General features: G+C 57.6%; 2 protein-coding genes and 1 long non-coding RNA gene across 6 annotated transcripts; 2 read left to right on the top strand and 1 right to left on the bottom strand.

Annotated features, from left to right (window-relative positions):
- The first annotated feature begins 1,584 nt into the window (after positions 1-1,584).
- Positions 1,585-17,814, top strand: SIDT2 (SID1 transmembrane family member 2). 4 transcript variants are annotated; one of them, XM_086679030.1, is made up of 28 exons: positions 1,585-2,333; positions 4,018-4,139; positions 4,439-4,603; positions 4,702-4,747; positions 5,156-5,257; positions 5,366-5,449; positions 6,154-6,253; positions 6,421-6,486; positions 7,481-7,574; positions 7,910-7,962; positions 8,315-8,326; positions 8,703-8,774; positions 8,926-8,997; positions 9,188-9,250; positions 10,077-10,195; positions 10,736-10,809; positions 10,916-10,982; positions 11,578-11,651; positions 11,770-11,893; positions 12,105-12,222; positions 12,700-12,836; positions 13,084-13,192; positions 13,455-13,531; positions 13,716-13,762; positions 14,036-14,141; positions 14,810-14,920; positions 16,184-16,297; positions 16,381-17,814. In XM_086679030.1, exons 1-28 carry the CDS (start codon positions 2,151-2,153, stop codon positions 16,441-16,443), a joined length of 2,574 nt encoding a protein of 857 aa, XP_086535156.1. In that variant the 5' UTR covers positions 1,585-2,150; the 3' UTR covers positions 16,444-17,814. The 4 variants fall into 4 exon arrangements, with proteins under 4 accessions (XP_086535156.1, XP_086535157.1, XP_086535158.1 ...); XM_086679031.1 differs by lacking the exon at positions 8,315-8,326 and having other exon boundaries at positions 1,586-2,333; XM_086679032.1 differs by lacking the exon at positions 9,188-9,250 and having other exon boundaries at positions 1,587-2,333.
- Positions 6,939-11,405, bottom strand: LOC147576945 (uncharacterized). Its single transcript, XR_015241329.1, has 4 exons — positions 9,419-11,405; positions 8,522-9,090; positions 8,239-8,355; positions 6,939-7,170 (listed from the first exon to the last, which is right to left on the bottom strand). It is a non-coding gene; the product is annotated as an uncharacterized LOC147576945 (long non-coding RNA).
- A 2,013-nt stretch (positions 17,815-19,827) lies between the features above and the next one.
- Positions 19,828-25,213, top strand: TAGLN (transgelin). Its single transcript, XM_086679039.1, has 5 exons — positions 19,828-19,983; positions 23,430-23,621; positions 23,717-23,894; positions 24,188-24,290; positions 24,629-25,213. The coding sequence occupies exons 2-5, from the start codon at positions 23,442-23,444 to the stop codon at positions 24,771-24,773; spliced, it is 606 nt and encodes a 201-aa protein (XP_086535165.1). The 5' UTR covers positions 19,828-19,983; positions 23,430-23,441; the 3' UTR covers positions 24,774-25,213.
- Positions 25,214-25,276: the final 63 nt, after the last annotated feature.

Raw genomic sequence — 25,276 nt, 5'->3', positions numbered from 1 at the left:
CTGCTGACTGCACAGGCTTATAATGGAAATTCTTCTTGTTATCCTGAGGATCTTCCCATTCGGGTGGTCAAGCCATGTGGAGTTCAGTAAACTACTCATGAGCTGCCCTTTTCTGGATTTCACTCTACCTAACTGTAAAATGAGCGGTTGGTCCAGGAGACTGCTGAGGTTCCCCCTGGTCTGACTTGTTAGGGTTCTCCACCCCCTGCGGCTTTGCTCCTTTCTTCTTCTTCCTCATATATGAATGCTTGTGCAGGGGCCAGGTCTGATTCTCTCACAGACCATTTACCTAGTATAGAGTAGTGCCTACACATAGTAGGTGCTCATTAAATATTTGTTGCAAGAATGAAGAACTATCTATAATTGGTCATGAGATAAAATAGTCCCTATTGGAACAAAGCCCAGAGAGTAAAGCAGAGGCAGGAGCTGAGTTTGTTGGAATCTCTTGAGCAAGAGAATTCTCACAAGCCACTGGCCCAGCCAGCTTCGTGGCGGAAATCTGATAATTTCACAGGCAGCCATGCTACATTTCTTTTCCTTTAAACATATCTGTCTTATAAAAGGAATTTATGTACATCACAGAAAATTTATCAAATTTTAAAAGGTAGAAAAACATTTTGAAACCACAGCCCAGTGATTTTTCTTTTCTTTTTGGTACTTTTCTGTACTTTCGGAATTAGAGGAAAATGGTACATGCTATTTTTAAAAACATCTGTAATTCAAAGATTTTTTCAGTGCTTTTCTACGCATGTCTAACGCATTTGGAAACCAGACTGTTGATATAGTGTCATATTGTGAATTCTCTGCCTACATGTTCCTTAAAGTCTTAAGCATCATTTTAGATGGCTTTATGATAATAGTACCTTTCTTTAACCACCCCCTCCTTATGGACATTTAGGCTGTCTCCTTTATGCTTGATATTACAAGTATCACAATGATAAGCATTACTGCCTACAAATTTTTAATCTGCATTTTTTATTTCCTTAGGATAGAGTCCCAGAAGTGGAATTACTCTGTCAAAGAGTATAAAGCTCTTTAAACTTGAAACGCAGTGCCAAAATATTTTGTAGAGAAGTTTTCATCAGTTTATACTGAAAGTCACTATCTTTCAATTAGCTTTTTAGCCGCCTCTGCAGAGAAGAGGAGAAACAGCCTTGCAAGCTTCCCAGACGCTGCAATGCAAGGTGAGAGTACACAGGGGTACTTCGGTAGTTCTGCCTCAGCCGTCCCTCACCGGGAAGGCGCCCGTCTGGTCTCCTAATTCTTTGAGGTCTTCCTTTCTTAACTCCCCAGAAGAAAAAAATGGCCCAGGGATGGAGCATGTTGGTAGTAAAGGCAGTGAGGGTGGAGGTGGATCCTTAGGTTTGAGCACAAAGAAGACTTTGTCAACAAGAATCCAACACTCGGAGATCCTTCACGGAAACATCCGTACATTCCAACCAAAGTGATCTTTCACAGACGGGCAGGATTACGAAAGAGGAGGAGTTGGTGGCGCCTTCCAGCTGGAGAGCTGCGGCGCCTTTAAGGCCCAATCCGGGACTCGGCCCTTTAAATCTGTGTCAGTTTCCCCTGACGTCAGCAAGCGGGCCGGCTACCCTGCTGTTTACCGCCTCGCGGCGCCGCACACTCTCCCGAGTTGCGAGCACCGGGGCCGCCAAGGCCGCCCGCCCTTAAAGGGCCCGCGCCCCAGAAAACTCGCCGCGCCTCCCGGCGTCCGGTCGCTGCCGCCTGTCACGCTCCTCACCCTCAGACACTCCTCCCTTCCCGGCTGCCCCCGCCGCCGGATTCCCTCCCTTCCTCCCTCCCCTTTCCCGGCGTCTCCAAGCTCCCAGCAACCAGCCGCCCCCTGGCTCTCGCGGCCCTGGCTGGCCGCCGCAAGGTCTCCGGGCCGCGCTCAGCCCCACGCGAGCTGACCCGTACCCCACACCCCCACCCCCTCTCCCGCCGCCCCTCCCTGTCGGGCCCCCTGGGAGCGTCTCTGCGGCTCTGGGGAGGGGACGTTTCCTAATCTCAGGCCGGGGTTAAAGTTCTGGTCCTGGTGCGATGCTGGAAGCTGCGGCCGGAGCCGCAACCCGTCCCGGAGGTGTCCTGTCGCCTGTCGCCGCCCCCGCCACCACCGCTGCCGCCGCCACCGCCGCCTTGCCGGGGCCATGTTCGTTCTGGGCTTGCCCTTCTTGGCGTTCTTGGTGGCCTCGGTCGAGAGCCATCTGTGGGTTCTGGGGCCCAAGAACGTCTCGCAGAAAGATGCCGAGTTTGAGCGCACCTACGTGGACGAGGTCAACAGCGAGCTGGTCAACATCTATACCTTCAACCACACTGTGACCCGAAACCGGGTGAGGGCCGGGCTGGGCTGGGGGCTGGTGGTGAGTGGTTGAGCAGACCAGGGCTCTGAGAGTCAGTCCATGCTCTTTAAGGAGGCCCATGAGCGTGCCGCCCCACTGGGTTTCCTTTTCCCAGAAAGGCACTGGACTCTCTGGACCAGTCCTCCTTGCTTTGCCACCAGTCTCTCTGAAGCTCCCACTGGACAGTTTCTAAAGTTGTCTTCTTCCCATCTTCTCGTTGACTCCCCGCCCCCCCTTTCCACCAGCTGTGGTCTGAGCAGTACTGGCCTGTACCCTACCCAACACCCAGAATGGGACAGCCCATTCAGGGCTGGGCTGGGTGCAGGGGGAAGCAGGCTAACTACTGGGCTTGGCCCAGGAAACCCTAAGGAGATGAGACAGGCCTTCTGAAAGGCTCTGCTCAGGCAAGTTATAGCTGAGATTCCCCAGGAAGACAAATGTGGGACTTCTCAGGCTGCTGTAAAGCTGGGACCCTCTCAGCCCTCTTTCTGCCTTAGAAAGCCAGATGGCCTTGTAAATTGAAGGTGGTGGAGATAAGGTCAACTCCAAGTTGGATGGGAGGAGAGAGGGAGTTTGTCTCTAGTAGGGAATCTACCTCACTCTGACTTTCTGTTTCATTTTTTCCCCAGCTATGAGTTAAATATGGTTGTAGCTAGATCTGGGAAGTCTAGACCCCGGGGGCAGGGCTGAGATTTGGAGAATTCTTGCAGCCTGGCTCTATGGTCTCCTGTCCAGCTCTCTCCCATGATTGGGTTTACTAGAAGCAGTAGAACTGAGAGTGGGAGTCTGGCTATTTCTCAGAATAGGGAGGGATTTGCTTTCTGTGGCAGGCCAGGATCTGCCTTCAGTGCCTGTTTCTCTGAAGTTTGATCTCCTCCTGCTTAGAGTCCTTTCTTTCTGGGGTCATCCTGAGAGTTGTGATCTCTACCCCTCTGGGAAATGCTGCCCTAGGGCTTGGGTCTCAGCAGCCCAGGGACAAGCGTTGCCAGGATTTATTTAGTTTTATTGTTTTTCTTTAAGCTCCCACTGTTCTAGGTACTTTCCTCCATGTGCCAAGAGCAAGAATGTCTCCGTTTTACAGAGGGGGAAATTGAGTCTCGGAGGTGTGAAGTGACTTCTCCACCGCTCTAGCCTTTGGTCAGAGCTAGGGATAGAGCTTGGCTCTCTTAGCTTTTCAACAGTCTGTTTCCCCACCTCCCCACTGGCTCCGGCCTCCAGATTAGTTGTTGAATGGGAGCTTCCTGGCTCACACAGAAGAAAATTGAGGAGCACTTCTTGCTCTCCTGTGTCCCTGTGTGCGCATGCACACGTGTGTGCAGGCATGTGTATCCCACGAACATGGATAGGTATGGGGTATCCTGGGGGTGCCCGAGGTCTCCATTGAGTTTCCTGTTGGGAAGTGAGGCCCTGAAGTTTCGTGATTCCTGTTGTCCCTGCACATCCCTGCCATCCAGGACCAGGCCTCTTCTAAGACCCTGTCCTCTAACTCAGTGACAATCCCTCCTGGAGCCTGGGGCTGCTCTGGGAGAAGAAAGGGCATAGCTGTAGCTCCCCAGCCTGACCAGGATAGGGAAAGAGCAAAGCAGTTGGCATGACGTAGGGCAGGGCTCACAGTCTCTGGAGCCATGGAGACATCATGGGCTTGACTGAGGGGTGTTTCCATGTCATTCTGCAGACGGAAGGCGTGCGTGTGTCTGTGAATGTCCTGAACAAGCAGAAGGGGGCTCCTTTGCTGTTTGTGGTCCGCCAGAAGGAGGCTGTGGTGTCCTTCCAGGTGCCCCTAATCCTGCGAGGGCTGTGAGTAGGACCCGGGGATCAGGGAGGGGGGGTAGGCCTAGGCCAGGCCAGGCCCAAAGCCTCACCCAGGGCCTTGTCCAGGGCCTCAGACCACCCAGGAGTTCCTCTGTTTCTCCTCCCCATTCCCAGCCAGGGGCTGGTCAGTGGCCAAGCCAGCCAGCCTGGAGCTTGCCAGCCTGGTTGGGGTAGGAGTAGGGAGAAGTTGGAAACCAGAGTGGAGGAACTGGGGCCTTGCTCTCTTGGAGAGGTTTGCTGGCTGGGGCAGTAATAGCATCCTGACTTTCTGCTTTGGGCTGTAGGTATCAGCGAAAGTACCTCTACCAAAAGGTGGAGCGAACGTTGTGTCAGCCCCCCACCAAGAATGAGTCTGAGGTCCAGTTCTTCTACGTGGATGTCTCCACCCTGTCACCAGTCAACACCACATACCAGCTCCGGGTCAGCCGAATGGACGACTTCGTGCTCAGGTCTGCAGGGGAGATGCAAGGGGACCACGGGACTGACCTCCTTCCCGAGCTCTGGGAGTGACCGTGGCAGGGGGGTGGGGGGATTCTTCTCTTTCCAGGACCGGGGAGCAGTTTAGCTTCAATACCACAGCAGCCCAGCCCCAGGTAAGATCTCCCTGTCGACCAGCCCTCAGGAGGAGACTTGGGCACGTGGGAGGGGGAGCGGTCGGCAGGCTCTGCCGAGAGTCTCCTGTTGGCTGTACACACCGTGGCGGCACTGTCTGGAAACGGGAGCTCTGGTCCTCAGGCGGTAAGGGACAGGCAGCCGGGGAAGTGCAGAGGCATGGGATCTGGCTGCCACGTTGCCTACTTGCCTCTTGGGGTGCTATCCCGAGTGCCCAGCTGAGGTTGAGGGGAGTGATGCAAGAATATAGGGCTGCTTGTGGGCAGGGCCTTTCTCCCCAGAGAGCCTTTACCACCCAACTCTGAGAAGATTCACACTTCTCCCTTCTAGAGGGCCAGAGAGAGCATCCTCATGAGATGGGGCTCTCCCTGCCCTTCCTATGCCCTCAGTACTTCAAGTACGAGTTCCCAGAGGGAGTGGACTCGGTGATTGTCAAGGTGACCTCCAACAAGGCCTTCCCCTGCTCAGTCATCTCCATCCAGGATGTCCTGGTAAGCTGTCTGCCCTTTTACTCTCTGCCAGCAGGTAGCAGAGCTGATAAAGAGGGGGCCCGGGGCCCAGGTCCCTGCCCATTTGCCTCTCCCTCCCTCCCCACGTAGTGCCCTGTCTACGACCTGGACAACAACGTAGCTTTCATCGGCATGTACCAGACTATGACCAAGAAGGCAGCCATCACTGTGCAGGTAGGAAATGGATGGGCCCTGTGGAACGTTGGCCAGGTGATGAGCTTACCAAACCCTTGCTCCTTCATCCCTGTCCCATTTCTACCCTAGTCTTGGCCTGCCAGTCCCTGAGGTTTGGGGCCCTCTCATATGTGTGAATGTTGATTCATAATCCTGATCACCTTTGGGGGCAGGAAAGAGCAGAGTATCCATTCTGGCTGTCCTATCTGCTTCATTCACGGTAATGATAGCTAAGAGAGGAAAAAGGGTCCTCCTGGCTGATGCTGAGTGTTGCTCTTGGCAAAGGCTAAAAACCTATGCTGGGTGAAGGGAGAGTGAAGACATGTGTTTACCTCACAACATCCAGCCTTGCAACTGTAGGAGGCAGCGGGACCCCTCCACCTTTTCTCCGGCTGATGCCCAGACCGCAAAAGGGCACCCGCGGGTTCCATGATGGTGGGTCATACACATATTTGCTCACCTGGCTATAGTGGAGGGTCATGGTTTTGGGCTCTGAAGCCAGATAACCTCGGCTCTACCACGTACAGGCAGTGTGATCCCTGTTCAGCAGGGATGATGATAGTCCTTACCTCATAGGGGTCTTTGTGAGGGCCAAGCAAAAACATTTGTGTACATACACACATATGTATTGATTTTGATGACTGATTATTTTGATGATGATGATGATAAAACATCATCATCACATCGTCATCATCATCCTGCAGCGCAAAGACTTCCCCAGCAATAGCTTTTACGTGGTGGTCGTGGTGAAGACTGAAGACCAGGCCTGTGGGGGTTCCTTGCCTTTCTACCCCTTTGTAGAAGGTACCTTTTGTGTCCTGGGCCTGGCTCAGGGTGGGGAGGGCAGGGTCACTCCCTGGGAGGTAGAAGAACCTCTGTGGCTGGTTGGTGGAGCTGATGAGATGTGGGGTTTGGGCCCACAAACTTTAACCAAGCTCCACGCAGCCACTTGTTTGACATTTTGCTTCCAGATGAACCGGTTGATCAAGGTCACCGCCAAAAAACCCTGTCAGTGGTGGTATCTCGAGCAATCACGTGTGAGTGTGGGTGGCTGAGTGGCTCTTCCTCTCAGACCTGGGGGAGGAAGTGTTCTCTGAATGGGAAGGGTGATGCTCACCTACTCAGCGGACTGATGGGGTAGGAGGACGGAGAATTCTTGGCAGTCTTCACAAGGGGAGGGTCAGGAGGTGGGGGTCCTGGTGTGATGTGCTACTGAGAGTCTGTGGCTGACTTTTGAAGTACTGAGTTCTGGTTCTCTCTCCGCCCCTTATGAGCCCTGTAATCTCACTGAGCCTCAGTCTCTCTGTCTCTCTAATAGGTAATAAGATCTGTCCTGTAGTCTCACCAAGTTGTGAGGTTTAGCACAAAATTAGCAGGAAAGTACCAGGCCCCTTAGTCAGACTCACTAAGTATTTACTGAGTGATCGAATGGAGCCCTTTGTAAACTGGGCTATATCTGAGTATAAAGATATAAGATAAAATATAAGTATGAGATAAAAATATAGATTTTTGTAAGTATAAATATAAGATAAAATAAGTATAAGATAAAAATAAGGGATTGTGATGGGAGGGGAAAGAAACTGTCTCTTCTTTACAGATTCTTTATTCAGCAAATATTTATCTAGCACCTTCTATGTGCCCGGTGCTGCGTTCTGGCTACAGTCCTCAGGGAGCTCCTGTTTGGCGGACAGGAATCTGTTGCTGTGCAGGGTGCCGATGGCCTGTGATGGGCAAAGGACAGGTCACAGGGAACACAAGGCAGAGAAGCCTTCCCAGAGGACATAGTCCTCGAGCTGTATTTGGAAGGAAAGTGTTTGAAGACAGGGTAGAGTTCTTGAGGAAGAGCAACATGAGCAAAGGCAGGAATCGTGTCAGAGCTTGGCATGTTTGGGAAGCTGCCTACTGCTCACCCCTCTGGGTCACTACATTTGAGGGGAGATGCGGGGAGAGCTTGGGCCGGGCCCTTGTGTGCCATGGCGGGCAGCGTCGGAAGGCTTCGGTGTGCTCACCCTCCTGCCTCCCTCCCCACAGCCGAGGCCTATGTTGGTGGTATGCTCTTTTGCCTGGGCATATTTCTCTCCTTCTACCTGCTGACCATCCTCCTGGCCTGCTGGGAGAACTGGAGGTAAAGCGGGCTGCTGGGTGCCCCCCTGTTCTGGGGTGGGTTGAGCAGGATGCGAGCCAACCCAGGATAGTGCCCCACGCCATTGCGGGGCATAGGAAGGCAGGCCCCTTTGAGGGTTCGTGGTTCACGAGGCCTCTGCTCTGGAAACCAACCCCTCCCCTCAACCTTCCTCCCAAGCAGGGAAACCCCACATTGTTTCCCAGCCTGGGAGGAACCTTCAGATCACAGATGGAGGACAGGGTTATGGGGTGGAGAGGGTGGAAGGCAGGCCAGCTCAGCAAAGGAGGGATCCTCGCCCCATCCCTCTGGTTTGCCTCTGGATTCTGTCCCTACAGGCAGAGGAAGAAGACGCTTCTGGTGGCCATGGACCGAGCCTGCCCAGAAAGCGGTACCTCCAGAGGGCCTGGGCAGGGAGGGCCGAGTTTGCTTTGTGTTTTGGTGGACGGTTCCCTTCGGGGGCTGGAGGAGGAAGGGCTGGCTGGGGGCTTCTGGATGTCCAGACTGAGAAAGAACACTCTGCAGATGGAAGTGGGGCTGGGCTATTGTGCCCTACCTGTGACCCTAACATGGCTGTCTTCATGGCTGCCCCTTGGTTCTTCCTCTGGGCCTAGAGCTATGCTGTCTGCCTCAGATGATGTAGCTCACAGTCTGGGGGGTTACTAACCTTTCATTCTCTCTCCTTTTCTTCCATTTCGCCCTCTCTGTCTGTCCTCCCTCCTGTTTGGGACCTTCTCTCTCAGCTTCTCTCCTTGGTAAGCGCCAGGTGCCGTGGGCAGAGGAGCTGAAATCCAGAGCGGGGGAGGGAAGGGACACGCAGGGGTGTCTGGGTGGGCCCTGGGCAGGCCGAGGCTCGCTGTCCTAGCTGCTAATGTAGATGCATCGATTCCTAGACCTTTCTCTGTCCTTAGCGAGGACGGATGATGGCGAGTGTTTCTACTGGAACACACCTGGGAGGCTGGGGCAGCTGTTAGTGGCGGCAGTGAGCTGTGTTTGCCAGGATAGATGCGTTCTCTCTGCTGCCACCGTGGCCTCTCTGTGTCTCTCTTCTCTGGATTCTTCCTTCTCTCTCTTGGCTTTTGGCTTCGGGCTGTTTCCAGAGCTAAGGGGGCCCTTGACCTCTCTTTGCAGGTAACCCCCGGGTCCTGGCCGATGCCTTCCCCGGCAGCTCCCCGTATGAAGGTTATAACTACGGTTCCTTTGGTACGTGTCCACACCAAAGGCTGTGCTCACCCACTCACAGCCAGGCCTCCTTAGGCTTCCACCTCCAACGTGGCACAGTGGCAGCCGGCCCCTTCCGACCCCCGCCTCCCCATCTCCTCCCACCTGCCTCACCGCTCACTGTTCCCCGCAGAGAACAGTTCCGGATCCACCGACGGGCTGGTCGACAGCTCAGGCACTGGAGACCTCTCCTACAGCTACCAGGGTGAGTGAGCCCTGCCGGGCAGAGCCGCGAAGCGTGGGGCCGGAGCTGGCGGCGTGAGACGTGGTGAAGGGCGGGTGCCTCTTCTGCCGGGCGCTGGAACCGGGGAAGGGCTGCTGTCTTCCTGCCCCTTTCCTTGCTCGTTCTTTCTCCCTTGGCCCTACTTCCTGGTAACTTTCCCTTTCCTTTGAAGGGCACGAGTGGTTCAAGCGGCGCCTCCCCTTTGGCCAGATGCGGCAGCTGTGCATTGCCATGGGTAGATGTGGGGGCGGGGGGGGGGCGCTGCTCTGCCAATCAGCTCCTGCCGGGGCAGTTGACCGGGCCGGTAGGCTCCAGGGCCGGAGAGACGCTTTTGTGCATGGCCTCCCCATCTAATGCCAATAATTGCCCGCTTTTGTGCCTTTTGAGATAAGTGGGCACTGACCTCGATGCTGGTGGGCTGGCACCCCAGCTACCCCCAGGCCAGATGTTCTGGTTCGCTCTCATGTTTGCCAGCACCTCACTCCCTGGCCTGCCGGGGTAGGGCTCACGGGCAGGGGTGTCGTGTCCTGGCCTCCGGGGGCTTTGGTCAGGCAAGGTCACAGGAGGAAGCTTCTGAAGGCACGAGAAAAGGTCAGGATGAAGGAGCAAGTGCTCTTCCTAGAAGCAGCCTGTCACCCTTGCCTGCACCCCAGAACCCACTGGGTCTTTTTCCAGCGGGGGCCAAGGCAGTGTCCTCTCAGAACCCACATGGCTGGGCACCTAATCAGCATGACTTCTGCTGAATTCAGTCCTGCTGCTTCTGTCCGGGACCCAGGATCTGCTCAGTGTCCTGGCCTCGAAGTCCTAGTTCGGTGAGGGGAGCAAGGGTGGAGCGGTACCTGTCTGGTGGCCCGTTCGAGGGTGGCCCACCCTTGTTTCCCTCAAGGACTTAGGAGTACCCTGTCCCTCCTCCCAGGGCCTGAGCCCACCTCCATGCCTGCTCTCAGTCCACAATCTGCCTCTTCCCATTGCCTAGTAATTGTGACAATTGCCCCAGGTGGGTGGGGACAGACCTTGGGTTCTGTGCCTCCCAGGTAACTCTTCCCTCCTGCCCACCCCAGATCGATCCCTTGACCCTGTGGGCGCTCGGCCACGCCTGGACTCCATGAGCTCCGTGGAGGAGGACGACTATGACACATTGACCGACATTGATTCAGACAAGAATGTCATTCGCACCAAGGTCTGGTGCTATGCGGCCTGGCCCTGGGTCATGGGTTTCCCAAGGAAAGGAGATTCTGTGTTCGGGCCCTAGCACATCTCCCTCTGGGGTGACATCTTAACGTGTTGTTGTTGTTGTTGTTGTTGTTGTTGTTTTGAGAGACAGACAGAGGGCGAGCAGGGGAGGGGCAGAGAGAAAGGGAGACACAGAATCCGAAGCAGGCTCCAGGCTCCGAGCTGTCAGCACAGGGGCTCGAACCCACAAGCTGCGAGATCATGACCTAAGCCAAAGTTGGACGTTTAACTGACTGAGCCACCCAGGCATCCCTCTCTGGGGTGACATCTGAGAGAAACAAAGGGAAGGAGCTCAGCTGGGGCAGGATAGATTCAGGGGAAACCGACTCCACCCCCAGCGCTTCCGGGCTGATCTGCCAGCAGCAACAGGATGGCCTGGAGCCCCCGCCCGGCAGAACTGCTGCCTGTGTGAGGGGGCTCCTCCTGTCCCCCTCTCTCCCCTGGGCACGGGGGACTTCTCCCGGGTCTCACTCCAGCTTCTCCCCAGCAATACCTCTATGTGGCCGACCTGGCACGCAAGGATAAACGCGTCCTTCGGAAAAAGTACCAGATCTACTTCTGGTGAGTGGGCGGCACGGCCAGGCCTTCCTGTTATTGGCAGGGTGGTGTGGCGGTGTCTCGGGGCCTGGCCTGCCTCCTCACTGCCGCCCCTCGTCTCACTCCTCAGGAACATCGCCACCATCGCTGTCTTCTACGCGCTTCCCGTGGTGCAGCTGGTGATCACCTACCAGACGGTGAGCGGCAGGGCTGACTCCCTGGGCCCGGGCGGCATGCCCTCATGGGGCCGCGTGCTCGCCCTCGCCACAGTCTGGGACGTGGCCTGAAGTGCAGAGTGTCCCAGCCTGGGCCACTGGAGCGAGTCAGGTCACGGGACTCAGGTTCCAGATCCTAACTCTGCCTCACCAGCTGGGTGATCTTGAGCAAGTCACTTAAGCTCCCAGAGCATCAGTTTCTTCATCTGCAAAATGGGGCAGCATGATCTCAATGATGGCAACTTCCCCAGCTTGTTGCAGGGTTAATGCAACAAGAGTCATGAGACTTTGTAAGTCTCGGTTTCCCTTCCCTTTTCTCTGTACTATGGGGCAAGAAATTGTGTCATGGTCACGCCCCATGATTTTTAGCCCCACCTGCTGAGGAGGGACAGCGACCGTGCGAAAGAGGGCTGGCCTGGTCTCCGGATGCACACGTGCTGGTTGTGTGGCACTTCCCTGTCCCTTCGAATGGGGCCGGGTGGTGTGGCATGGGCTCAGGCCTGGCTCCCTCTCACCTGGGCTCTGGGCTGAGTCAGGTGCTTTAGCGGCCCCTCGGTGCTCCCATGCCCTGCTGCAGGTGGTGAATGTCACAGGGAATCAGGACATCTGCTACTACAACTTCCTCTGTGCCCACCCGCTGGGCAACCTCAGGTGGGGATGGTCTTGAGCCAGCCAGGGTGGGGGCAGGGGCTCTGCCAATGCACGTCCCAGGTAGGGAGGAGGCCGGAAGACGGGGCCAAAGCAACGCACCCTGTGTCGCCCCTTCCAGCGCCTTCAACAACATCCTGAGCAACCTGGGGTACATCCTGCTGGGGCTCTTATTCCTACTCATCATCCTGCAGCGGGAGATCAACCACAACCGGGCCCTGCTGCGGAATGACCTCTATGCCCTGGTGAGAGAGCATCTGCCCACTGAGGGCTCGGCTTCAGACCCTTTCTAGCAGGCACGGCCCAGCCCTGCCCTGCCCTGCCTGCCCTGCCCAGCCCACATCCCACTCCATTCCTCTCTCCCGCTCTCCCTGTCTGGGTCCCTGCCTGCCTGCCTCCCTCCCTCCCACCTCTCCTCCCACCTCACCTTCTCTTTTCCTTCCTTCTCCCCAATAGGAATGTGGGATCCCGAAACACTTTGGCCTGTTCTATGCCATGGGCACAGCCCTGATGATGGAGGGGCTGCTTAGTGCCTGCTATCACGTCTGCCCCAACTATACCAACTTCCAGTTCGGTGAGTGGGGCCTCCCTCTTCCCTGGCTGAACCGTCCTCCGGCATCCCCACATCCCCCACAGGGATCCCCCAGACCCAGCTCTGCAAGGCACTCCAGAGCTGGGCTGCCTGTGTGCACACACATTCTCGCTTACGGAAGAGAGGCAGCTGGGTGCTATTTCCTTCATGTGTTGATTGTTTTCTACAGAAAGGCGTGTATAAAACGGAGAAAATGAACATAATTAAGATGTGGTCCCTGATCTCAGGGCGCTCAGACTAAGTTGTCCTTGTTGTCAGGGGGAGTCAGACTGGGTGGCAGCCGGTGGGGTGGTAGTGTGATGTCAGAGGGACAGTTAAGGGACTGGAGTCCGCCCACCGCCAGCTCGCTCTGCGGCCCCGATGAGGTGGAGGGGCTCTCTTTGCCACCCCGACTGTCTGGGCTGGGAGGTCTGTGCTGAGTGCGTGTGTTTGAGCTCACATTCACATCCCCCAACGCAGACACGTCGTTCATGTACATGATTGCCGGGCTGTGCATGCTGAAGCTCTACCAGAAGCGACACCCGGACATCAACGCCAGTGCCTACAGCGCCTATGCCTGCTTGGCCATCGTCATCTTCTTCTCCGTGCTGGGCGTGGTGAGGCCCTGACCCGCTGTGCTCGTCCCGTAGGGAACGTACACACGTGTGCGCGCACACACACCCTCTCCACCTCCCGCAGGAGAGATCCCTGCTGCTTCCCTGAGGTGCCTTCCCTGGGCTCCTCGGAGAGCCGCATCTGGCCTGGCAGCGAGCGCTGCTCCCCGGGAGGAAGGGTGGGCTGCGGGAGCGGCCTCCTCAGCGCCTCCTCAGCCCTGCCCGCCGTGCCCGCCGCCCCCCACCCCAGGTCTTCGGCAAAGGGAACACAGCGTTCTGGATTGTCTTCTCGGTCATTCACATCATCGCCACCCTGCTCCTCAGCACACAGCTCTATTACATGGGCCGCTGGAAGCTGGGTGAGGGCCTGCCCGGGGCGGAGCGCGTGAGAGGGGGCCAGCTGGGCCCCGTGGAATGAGGGGTTGGTGGCCTCAGGGACCTGGATTCACAGCACACTTTGGGTTCTGCCCTCTTGCTGGCGGCCCTGGAAGAATCACTGAGTGAGGAATTTGATGAGGGTTGGCGTGGCTGTGCCCTCTGAAGGCCCGGGGTCCTCTCACACGGCACGGGCCAGGGTGACCAGGAAAGAGGGGAGCCCTCGAGCACTTTCCCTTCTTGCAGACTCGGGCATCTGCCGCCGCATCCTCCACGTGCTCTACACAGATTGCATCCGCCAGTGCAGCGGGCCTCTCTACGTGGTACCGGCCCGGCCCCCCAGCCCTCCTCCTCCATCTACTCTCTTCCCTCTGGCGGGAGGTGGGGGGACCTGGGTGCAACCTAGAGCCCGGGGGAGGGGGGGGACCGGCTGACTTGGGCCTTCTTCCACTTTTCTCCCTGTCTCTCTTCCCCTCTCTCAGTCCCCGTGTCTCTGCTTCCCTCCAGGACCGCATGGTGCTGCTGGTTATGGGCAACATTATCAACTGGTCACTGTGAGTCTGGCCATTGTCCGTGGTAGCCTGGCTGGGCGGACGACTGGGGACGTGGCCAGCCACTGGCTGCCTTGGGGGCCACGGACAAATTCTACACTTTGGGCATGAGAAATGGGGGCTGAGGAGACCGCTGTCGGCACGTGGGGTTCTAGAATTTCTGCGGGCCTCTGAACCCAGCCTCACATCATAATAAAACGTGGGGTAGGAGTGAGGGAGAGCCCTTTCCTCGCTCTTGGACCTCCCCTGCTTCACCGGCTCTTCCTCCCTTGCCAGAGCTGCCTATGGGCTCATCATGCGCCCCAATGACTTCGCCTCCTACTTGTTGGCCATTGGCATCTGCAACCTGCTCCTCTACTTTGCCTTTTACATCATCATGAAGGTGAGTGCGGATGGCTCGGCCTCCTCTGCCGGCTGCCCTGCTTTTGTAGGAGGGAGATGGGCGCAGCCCGTCTCCGAGTAGCACTGAGAGGGATCGGGCATTTTTCGTTCCAGTCTTCGCCAGTTTGGGGAGGGGAAAGGCTCGGGTCTCTTGCATGTACTCCAGCTGTGTCCAAAGACCCATTTACTGAGCCCCTTCCATGTTCTAAGAAGGGCACATGAAACCGGTAGCACCGCAGGCTGTAGTTGGGCAGAGCCTCCCTCCGCCCCCCCCTCGCCCTCCCCCTCGCCCCCCCCCACAGGGCAGAGGGGGTGGGGGTGGGGCTCACTATGTCCGCACAGGCTGGGGCCTCCGAGGGCCAGGTGCTTCCCGGGGACCCTTGTGCCATCCAGCGCAAGGAGAGCCCCCTGGCCGGTCCACCCTGCCAGCGCAGGGCTCTGGACATACGGAGGCCTGGCCAGGGTGAGTGTCAGGGGTGAGGATGCCGGGCTGCTGGTATGGGGCGTACTGAGCTGTATAGCTGTGTCAGGTGATGGTGTGAATCCGCGATGGCTCCCTAAAGGATCCATCCTGTGCGCTGGGAAGTGGCATCAAGGGCAGGCTGGCGAACGGGCCGGGCCGGGGCCTGGCCCTCAGGCTGCTCTCCCCCCCACCCCCCTGTCCCCCAGCTCCGCAGCGGGGAACGGATCAAGCTCATCCCCCTCCTCTGCATTGTCTGCACCTCGGTGGTGTGGGGCTTTGCCCTCTTCTTCTTCTTCCAGGGACTCAGCACCTGGCAGGTGAGTAGTCATCCTGCGGAGAAGGTGGGGAGTCGCCCACAGGCTTGTTGTGAGCCAACAAATGGCCAGTTCTCTTTTCAAACACCATTTGTGAGCACCTGCTGAACTCTGTCACAGCTGCTTTCTCATTTAATCTTCCCAACTTTCAGTACACCAGCATGGAGGTATCCCCATTTTACTCATGAGGCAGCTGAGGTTCAGAGAGGCCAAGTGACCTGCCCAAGGTCACACAGCCAGTGAGTGGGACATCTGGGGTTTGAAGCCAGAAATGCCAGGTTCTCCCTTTTGCCTCACAGGCACCCGCCATGAATCAGGCTTCAATTCTGTGATCAGAACTAAGTCTAGCACGGTCTCTTCCTTTGAAGTACTTAAAATCTAGTGAGAGAGAGAGAGAGAGAGAGAGAGAGAGAGAGATGAACAATTCCTGGACTGCTCTTTGCAATATGATATAGGAGGTGAAGGTATGGGCAAGACAGGAAGGAGGAATGGACACGAGGGCAGAGGACAGAGGAGATCCAGGAAAGCTTCCTGGAGGAGGCAGACTGTGCTCGTGGCCTTATAGGCCTTGGGTGATGAGAAAGCACCCTGTGGCCCACAGATGCTGTGACCTGAGTAACGTTACAGAGGCAGAACTAGACGAGGCAGATTTGGAGTCGTGAATGCACTAATTTGGGAGCTGAGTGAAAGACTGAGCTCCTGAGGGCAAGGCAGTTCTGGTCTTCTCGGTGGCCTCAGCGTGGGGCACAGACAGTCCCCAGACACAGTAATGTCCGGGCAGGGTTTGCTGGATAGGGTTATGGGTGAGCATGGAGGACCACGAGTGCCTTAGGTCATGGCCCACAGGTCATAGCTCCTGTTGTCCTCGAGCAGGGCTGTGTGACCAACCAATAATACTTTGGAGAAAAAGTGATCCTGGAGTCACTGATTAGAGCAGGGGGCAGAGTCCGAGGCAGGGAACCAAGTTAGGAGGCTTTTGAAGCCTTCTAGTGTCTCCAGGTGATCTCAGCCCTGTGCTCTCTTACATAAAGGGCAGAAGAATCTGAGGGTAAAAGTGAAAGGAAAGGGAAGGACAGAAGCCAGCGTCCTCGGGGAGAAGCGTGTAACAGCCAGTTCTTAGGTGTGGGAGACGAGGCAAGGGCGAGTCAGAGGAGGGTGCTCTCCTGCCTGGAGCCGGGAGCAGGGCAGCCCGAGGGAGCCGGCAGCAGGTCTGGCCCCAGCCTTGGTGGGCAGCGTCCGCAGGCGGCTCTCCCTGTTCCTCCCCAGAAAACCCCCGCAGAGTCTCGGGAACACAACCGAGACTGCATCCTTCTGGACTTCTTTGACGACCACGACATCTGGCACTTCCTCTCCTCCATTGCCATGTTCGGGTCGTTCCTGGTACGTGAGACTCTTCTGCCCAAGCATGGGGAGAGGCCGAGGCCGGCCCCTTGCCTGTGCTTGACTCAGTGTCCACCCCCCAGGTGTTGCTGACACTGGACGATGACCTGGACACCGTGCAGCGGGACAAGATCTATGTCTTCTAGTGGGAGCCAGGCCCCTCGCTTTGCTCAGGGGGCCCTGAGCTCCTCTGTCTCCCTGCCCAGAGCCCCGGCAGCTCTGGGGGCGTGCATCCCCGCCCTGCAGCCCAGTGTGGGTAGTGGCGGGACAGCGAGGCCCAAGCTTGGCCCGGGACAGTCACAGCGGTGGGCCTGGCGGCTGCCCTCTGCTGAGAAGGAGGCCTCCTCCCGCAAGACCCCAGATGTTGGCCACTAGTTGCTGCTTCTCAGTGTTGAGGGCCTCTCAGGGGCCCTGTCCGTTGGCTCTCCGTCTGTTCCTCTGCAGGAGGAAGGAGGAAAGTGTTGCCCTGCCCAGTTCATGCCTTGCGTTCTGCCCGTCCCTCCCCTCCCCACGAGCCTATGACTGCGAGCCCTTTCTTCTCCCTGAGTTCCAGTCCAGGGCCCGGTTGGGCCTGATTCTCTGTCCTGCACCAGGGCCCCATAGCGCTTTGGGGCCATACCTGACTGCCATCACTGCCCATTCCAGCCAGGATGAATGGGCTGTAGGATTTTGGAGGCTGGCCAGCTGGTGCCACGCTTTTGGTGCTATGGCCTAAGAGGGGCTTCAGGCAGTGCCGCCTCCTCCCTTTGACCTGTGCTTGGAGCCGGTTCTGTAGTAATAAGGGTCAGCTCATGTGTGAGAGTCGCCTTTGAGCTGAGGGACTGAATTCAGAGGTCACCTGCCTATGTCGTCAGCCCCCGGACTGATGTTGGCACCAGGATCAGAGGGAAAGATCAGTTCACCCCTTTCCTTCTTTTTCTTTCCAGGCCCTCTGTCCTGCCAAGCCCCCACTGGGGGCCTTTCAGTGCCATTGACACTGCCCAAGAGTGTCCAGGGGCAGAGGAGTGGGACACAAGGTGCCTAGCTCCTCTTGTCTCCTCATAGCCGCGGGAGCCCCAGTGCCTATCTTAGAAGGGGGCTCAGGAAGGGACATGATCTTCCTCTCAATGTCCCCAGTCCAGCCTCACTCTAGGACCTGGGGCTGGCTTCGGTGTTTCCGTCCTGTCTTTGGCCAAGTTTTGTGTTAGTCACACACATATACATGTATGAAACCTTGAAGTTTACACTGAGCCGCCCCAGCTCTGGGCCCCCTGGCTGCTCTGTCCTTCGAACCCCTTCCCCTACCCGGTCCATTCCAGATGCCAAGACTGGGGGAGGGCAGGTCAGGCCTCTGCCTTGGGGATGGGAGTGTGTCTTATTCTGCCCAACTTGTTTTTACAGCTCTCCCTTGGGCTGGGGAGAGGAGGTGGATCTGGATCCGTTTTCAGAACTCCGTTTAATGTCTGTTGCCATGCTATGGTTGCATTTCTGTTTTCTATGAATGGGTCTGCATTCAATTAAAGAAACAACCGGACGCAGCTCTTGGGCCCCTGTTTGCTCCTCCTTTCTGGGTGGAGATGTTGAGAATGAAGGGCGGGGCAGCAGTCCTACATTTTCCGGTTCTCCTGGTCTACCTTTCTCTCTCAACAAGAGATTCCCCTTTGTCTCCCCCACGTGTCCTCGCGTCCTCGGTCCCCAAGGTTATTCCTGTCCTTTGAGCAATAGCATCAATCCAGGAAACACTTACCAGGGGCCGTTCCGGGTACTGTGCTGAGCGGAGAGGAGAGTGTGGTGAATAAGCCTTAGCAGCACCATCTCTCCTCTGCGACCCCCACCCCTTACCTGGCAAATGGCAGCAGCTTCTGGCCCACCTGCCCCCCCTGCCCCGCCCAAGTCGGGCCGGTTTCACTTCTGACCCTAGCCTCTCCCGGCTGGGCAGGCTGTGTGTGCAGGCAGTACTTCCTGACATGACTCTTTTTTTTTTTTTTTTTTTTTTGGTGAGCGAGAGAGAAAGTGGGGGAGGGGCAGAGAGAGAGGGAGACAGAACCTGAAGCAGGCTCCAACCCACAAACCGTGAGGTCATGACTGAGCCCAAATCAGGAATTGGATGCTTAACCCACTGAGCCACCCAGGCACCGCCCCTGACACGACTTGAATAGAGAATGCAGGCGGAGGCCGGGAAGGTTCTTGGGGGAACACAAGCTGCTGGTATATGGTGGGTTACTGCGCGTGGGCGGCAGGCAGGCTCCCAGAAGCGGGCATTTGAAATGACCCTAGAAAGTTGATTTAGGTTCCAGCGGGCCTAGGATAGCAAGATCGGGGCGGTGGCAGAAAGCTGGTGAATTCACAACTCACCAGAGGACTGCCGCCCTCTAGCTGATTCCCCGCCCCTCTCCCTGCCCTTCCCAGCAAACGCCACTGGAGGGCACCCTAGCTCTGTGCCACTGGGCTCTGGCCAGGGGAGGCAGGCTGTGGTGGGCGGGCCTCCCACCAAGGCCAGGCCTGGCTGACCCCTCCCGGAGGTGCCGGGTGTGCCGGTGTCCAGTGTGTGGTGGGGAGTGTCAGCCCCTCCCTGCCAAGCCGTCCTGGGAAAAGGGGTGGGGTGGTGCCACAGCTGGCAGCCCAGAGACCCCGCAGCAAGTCTCGCCTCCTGCCCCTTCGCCAGACCCCTGAGGCCCGGGTGCAAGCCACATAGGAGTGAGTCTCCTTCCTGGAGGGATGGAGCCCAGTCTGTTCTTTAGGGGAGGCACAGACTGTTCCAAAGGGAGGGAGGGAGGAGAGCGGCCTCTGAGCCTCCAACCCAGCCTTGGTGTCTCAGCCCTGCCAGGCCTTAGAGACGCCCTGGATGAGGGCCAGGGTCCACTGAGCTGCTGCCCAGCCCTCAGATTCCGCCCCAGCTAAAGCATCTAACTCAAGACCCACCCCAACTGGAAGCGCCCAACCTGAGCAGGGTGGTTACACCCGACAGACTCTCAGCTCCCACACGGGGGCCTCTGGGGACGTCCGGCTTCTGCCACTCATGGCCTCCCACGTGGCCTCGGGTGACATGCACCCTGAGCCTGTTTCTTCACGTGTAACGCGAGGTTAGTGATTATCCCACCAGGTAGCCGTGGAGATTAAATGAGAGCATTTGCGGCAGGTCCTCAGTAAAGGAAGTTCCTAGAGCCGAACCCTCAGGAGGACAGGGTGGTGGGTTACTCTACCACGGACCTCAGGGATCTGTCCCCCAGCTCTTTCCCCCTCTCCCTGGCCAGACCCTCTTGAATTGCCCCCTCCCGTCAAGTCACACACGGGGGCAGGGAGCAGTGCAGAAGGAGCAGCCCTAGGGCCAGACAGCAGGGCAGGGCTTCGTGGTCCTGTCCATAAAAGGCTTTTCCCGGCTGCTTCCCAGCCGGCAGCGCGGCTCCGCCCCGCCGGCTCCATCTCCAAAGCACGCAGAGAATGTCCCGGGCAGCCCCCGGCAGACTGCTCCAACTTGGTGTCTTTCCCCAAATATGGAGTCTGTGTGGAGTCACTGGGGGGGCGGGGGGTGGGGAACGGGACGGGTTCCTCTGGCAGGGAGGGGGCCCAGGGGTGAGCCAGCGGGGGAGGCTGACATCACCGCGGCAGCGGCCCTTTAAACCCCCCACCCAGCCGGCGCCCCATCCTGTCTGTCCAAGTTCAGACACGGAGAGCTCATTCCCGCCTGCGAGTCTCGAGGAACTCCTGTAAGTGCAGGCATCCCCGGGTTGGAGGGGAGGTGGGCTAGGGCTTAGGGACCACGGGGATATTGCAGAGGGGCTCTCACGGGCCCTGGCCTGCAACCCCATGGGGGGGAAGCACGTCCTCTCCTCGTGCATTCCTCATCTCCAGATGGGGAGGTGGCCTTAGCTCGATGAGGGTGGGGGGGTGGTGTGTGTGTGGGGGGGGGGGGGGGTGAGATTGCTGGAATCTCGTACTTGGAGTCCTTGGACCAGGCAGCCCCAGGCTGATCTCAAGATGGCTTGGCCGGTCAGAGGGACTGATGGTGGAGACCTGAGGTCTGAGGTGACAGGGAGGCTCCCCACGTTTTTGGCCATGGTCATACCGACAGAGTGTGTGATGGGCTCAAGGTATTGGGTTAGACCCAAGGCTCTGTCTGTCGTCCATGTAAGAGGACATCCAAGGAGGTGAGGAGGTGTGCGAGCACAGCAGTGCTGGAGAGCAGTGTCCTGCTGGCGGGCACTCGGGTCTGAGCAGCACAGAAGCCCTGGGAGCCACTGAGGCAGTGGAAAGGACCACCAGACTCCTGTACCCTGGAACAGCCAGGGTGGCCCGGTGCAGGGACCTGCGAGAGCTGCGTTTTCTAGACACATGGCTCCTTCCATCCTCTGAAATGGGAGATGACTGCACGGCAGGCAGAGGGGTGAGGGCTGGGCACCCCCAGGGGCTTTGCAGTGTTGTCCTGGATGGCTCACACAGGGCTGGGCGGGCCTGGGACCCTGGGCCTTTCCCGAAGGGTCTAGCTGGTACCCTCAATGGTTGCTCTCCAAAGGGCAGCAGTGAATAGGGCTGCTCTTCTCTGCTTCCAGAATTTAGAGGAGCCGTCCCTCTTGCCTTCTCAGAGATCCACGTGTGCCTGCTCTTATTGGCTGTGTTCTATTTTGAAGAGCCAGGGGCCCGGTGGTCCTGGAGAGACCCCTGGTTCCTGCCGGTAACAGGTGCATGCCACCCCTTTGCAGCTGGCCCTTGTTCTTTCTCTCAGGGGAGGGGAAGCTGACAGGAGCCACGGGGCCAGAGGGTCAAAGCGGAGTCCAGCTGGCCGGCCTGGCCTGCTCCAGGAGGCTTTGTCTAGAAAGGCCTCTGGGTGGGCTGCCTGGCAACCGTTTCCCTCTCCTCTTCCTACAGCTCCAAGGTGGGACTGGGGAGGTCTTGGTCAGAGGACTTAATGAGATTTCTTGGAATTCTCCACTTCCGGACTCCTCATGCGGAGGCAGAGGGTGGGGTTGGGATGGGTGGGGTGCATTTCATCCCCTTCCCTGTTCTGATAAAAATCAAATATTGTCTCTAGATCTAGGGGCTGCAGCTTTGTGTACTTCTCACTGTGAGCCTCGATACCTTAACTATCTGCTCCGAATCTCTTAGACTGCAAGCTGGGGGTGACGGCACTCCGCTTCCGTCCTGCTCCTCACCTGCTGGCGCAGGGTCTGGGAGGGTAGGTGGGTGGGGAGGACGAGGAGGGCAGGGCGGGGAAGGTGGGGTGTGCGCTGCCTGCCTGGGCTGGTGGGGTGAAGGCTGAGCGGGGCCCAGGATGACGGATGGGCTGAGGGCACTTGGACCCAGCTGACGCGTGGGTTTGGACCCCTCGTCTTCGCCTTTGGGCGGTTGGGAAGCAGGGGTGGGGAAGGGAGGCGTTGGGCTGTCTGTAGGGAAACAGAGACTCTGCTTTTGGATTCTCTGGCATCACTGGCCAGGTGAGGGTGCCGGTGCTCAGAGGTGGCCCAGCCCTCGGGCTTTTCAAACCGGAGAGAAGTGAGTTGCCCAGTGGCTGGAATCAAATGAGTTCATCTGCCGTGTTCTTTCTCTCAAACTTTGTTGTCCTCTCAGGGGATGAATGGAAAAGGAGTGGAGGCCAGAGTGGGAAGAAACAGTGTTTGTCCCTGGGTCAGGGGCTGGCTCTCCCAGGTCACCACCAGGAGGCGACTCTGGGAGGGAGTCACAGACAGTGCCTGGGAGAAGGCACAGCTCTCTGAGGGAGATGACATCATCCTCGGTGCACAGATGGGGAACTTGAATGCAGGAAAGTTGTCAGCTATGGGCGAAGGAAGGGTTGGGCAGCTGACCCGAGACCGTGACAAGCTCCCCACGGTGGTACAGGAGAGACGGTCTGATATTGGCAAGAAAGGGAGTCGGGGGAGCACAATGACTACCCCCATCCTCAGACCATTCTCTCCCTCCCAACCTCTGACCTCTCTGAGGCCAGGTGATGGGTCTGGCTTCATCTGGCACCTCTCTCGGAGGGCTCTTCCGAGGAGCTCTGGGTGATAGCTGGGGCCAGGTCAGGTTCCTCTTGACCAGCCACATCTGCCCAGAGGCCTACCTCGCCCGCCCTGCTGCTATAGCCTTCCCCCTACATCTCGGGGCTCTCCAGAGCAGTGCCAGCCCCAGACCTTCAGGGCAACAGCTGCTGCTGCTGTGCACGGAGAGGGGCTCCCCACGCTCTCGCTGGCAGATTCTTGGCTCTGGGATACCCTTGGAGGGCTCTGGCTCCTGGGTTACTCAGCTACTACAGTGGTGGGAGCCTGAGGGCACGAGGGAAAGTCTATGGGTCTATAAGTGTTCTCTCTCTCTCTCTCTCTCTCTCTCTCTCTCTCTCTCGGCTCACCTGAGGAAGTACAGCTTTTTGACCAAAACCTCTTGGGTTTTGCTGGCTTCCTAGACCTTTCCAGGGGTGGATAAGTTTGAGCCTCTTCAGCAGCTGTGGGCCAGAGGCTGAGCTGACCTGGCAAAGAGCTGGAGTTTTGGAGCTCCAGCTTTGGGGCTGGGGGGATAAAGCAGAGGGAGAAGTAGGGCAGGACCACCTCACGCCTAGCTGGACAAAGAAACCCGCTGCTTTATTTTGGAAGGGTCGTGTGGCCTCTTCTGGAAGGTGTCTCCAGTGCCTCCGGTCAATCTTGGCAAAGAGAGAAAGCTCTAGTCCAGCCATTGTCAAACTACAGCTCATAGGCTAAATGCAGCCTGCTGTTTGTGTAAATAAAGTTTTATTGGATCAAAGCCTGCTTACTTGTTCATGTATCGTCTCAGGCTGCTTTCCTGCTACAATGGCAGAAACCTCATGTCCTGCAAAGCCTAAAATACTTACTGTCTGGTTGCTTACAAAAAGAAGTTTACTGACCCTTGCTCTAGACTTCCAAAGATCTGGTCTCCCGTTTCTCTGGCCTCCAAGTTCAGAGGCTCCCCGGACTGAGGGGATGAGCCTGGCCCAGACGGGAAGTGCCGTGAAAACAAAATGAGGGAACGGGGAGGTAAACATCTAGGATGGATGGCATCCCCCACACACCGCCCCCCCCTCCCCCCCCCCCCCCCCCCCCCCCCCCGTCCTCCTAGAAACCGGAAGGCCCGCCTAGCACGAGTGAAAGCAGAGTTGTTCTCCGATCCTCTGACCTTCTCCCTTCTCTGGCCTGTGCTGCTTTAGCTCTCCCTCAACATGGCCAACAAGGGTCCTTCCTATGGCATGAGCCGCGAAGTGCAATCCAAAATTGAGAAGAAGTATGACGAGGAGCTGGAGGAGCGGCTGGTGGAGTGGATCATAGTGCAGTGTGGCGCAGACGTGGGGCGCCCGGACCGTGGGCGCCTGGGCTTCCAGGTCTGGCTGAAGAACGGCGTGGTGAGTGGTCCCCTGGGAAGGGGGGCTGGGGCTCTGCTGGAGTTGTGAGGCAGGCGCCCCGAGCTGAGTGCCGAGCTGCGTTCTGTGCCTGGCAGATTCTGAGCAAGCTGGTGAACAGCCTGTATCCTGACGGCTCCAAGCCGGTGAAGGTGCCCGAGAACCCTCCATCCATGGTCTTCAAGCAAATGGAGCAGGTGGCTCAGTTCCTGAAGGCGGCTGAGGACTATGGGGTCACCAAGACTGACATGTTTCAGACTGTTGACCTCTTCGAAGGTACAGAGAAAAGGGGTGGAGAAGGTGGGTGCAGGACAGGAAGCTGAGGCAGAGGGGACGAAGGATGATCAAAACATGCCACACAACAGGTCTGCATAGTAGGAACAGGATGTGCCGGAAGGGTACCAGCCAGGCTCTCGAGGGCATCGTAGGATCTCCTGGAGCCTCCTTTGATCCTGGGACAACTTTTGCCCCTGGGTTGGCCATTTTTCTGAGAGGTGGGGCAGGCCCTGCCCTGGAGTCCCGTGTACATGGCCCTGAAGTTCACCCCCATCCCTCCTTTCTTCTCACAGGCAAAGACCTGGCAGCGGTGCAGAGAACCCTGATGGCTCTGGGCAGCTTGGCAGTGACCAAGAATGACGGGCACTACCGTGGAGATCCCAACTGGTTTATGAAGTACGCGGCCACCCGGGGTTCCTTGTGCTCCGAACCTGTGTCTTTGCAGGGAGATGGGAGGTGGCCTGGGCTGACTGTCAGGCCCAGCGGGGAGGGGAAGCAGATAGCTGGAAGGTCCAAAGTGAAGGTCTAGGCTGGGTAGGAAATGGGTCCCTGGTACTTGCCATCCTCCCTGGTCCACGGGGTGAGCCAGGTTAAGGAAACAAAGAAGTGAGATGGGGGGGGGGGAACATGGGACCGGTCTAGGAAGCGACAGAGGAAACAGAGCACGGGAGGGGGGGAGGGGGGATGAAATGTGCAGTCCTGATGAGTCTTTATCCTGGTTTCCCCTCTTCCAGGAAAGCCCAGGAGCATAAGAGGGAGTTCACAGAGAGCCAACTGCAGGAGGGAAAACATGTCATTGGCCTACAGATGGGCAGCAACAGGGGGGCCTCCCAGGCCGGCATGACAGGCTACGGACGACCTCGGCAGATCATCAGTTAGAGGGAGAGGGCCAGCCCCCAGCCCTGTCCTTCCCCGGCTCGTCGGCTGCAGCCATCCTGCCTAGCCCGCCTCACCCGCACCCGTGTAGTTCCTCAGCCCCGGCCAAGCTTCGAGGCTCCGTCACTGAGCAAAGGTGACCGCACTTGGGCAGCTCTCCCCCACCCCTCAGCCTCAGCCCAATTTCTTATCCCCAAGCACCACTCCCCTGACCCTCCTCCCAGCTCCCCCGCCGTCTCCCACCGTCTCACCCCATCCTGGGCCGGGCAGGGGGGACGTGGGCTGGGGGTAGCCTGGGCGGGGGGCAAGTCCACTAGCCTCCTTGGCAACAGACGCCTATTGAAGGTAATCCTGCCCAACCTCCCTCCATTTATTTTTTTTCTGGAATATTTTGGGGGTTGAAATTCAGAAAGGAAACAAATATATACATCAATCTTTTCTCAGGCCTGGCTGGCAGAGTTTGATTTGCCCTGGTCACTTCTGATTCTAGGAAACATGAGCAGGGA

Source organism: Puma concolor, chromosome D1 (assembly GCF_028749965.1).
Source record: "Puma concolor isolate L17-30 chromosome D1, mPumCon1.1.hap2, whole genome shotgun sequence".
Lineage (NCBI taxonomy): Eukaryota > Metazoa > Chordata > Mammalia > Carnivora > Felidae > Puma > Puma concolor.
The sequence above is the reverse complement of the archived record's forward strand: the minus strand, read 5'-3'. Positions and strand labels throughout refer to the sequence as shown.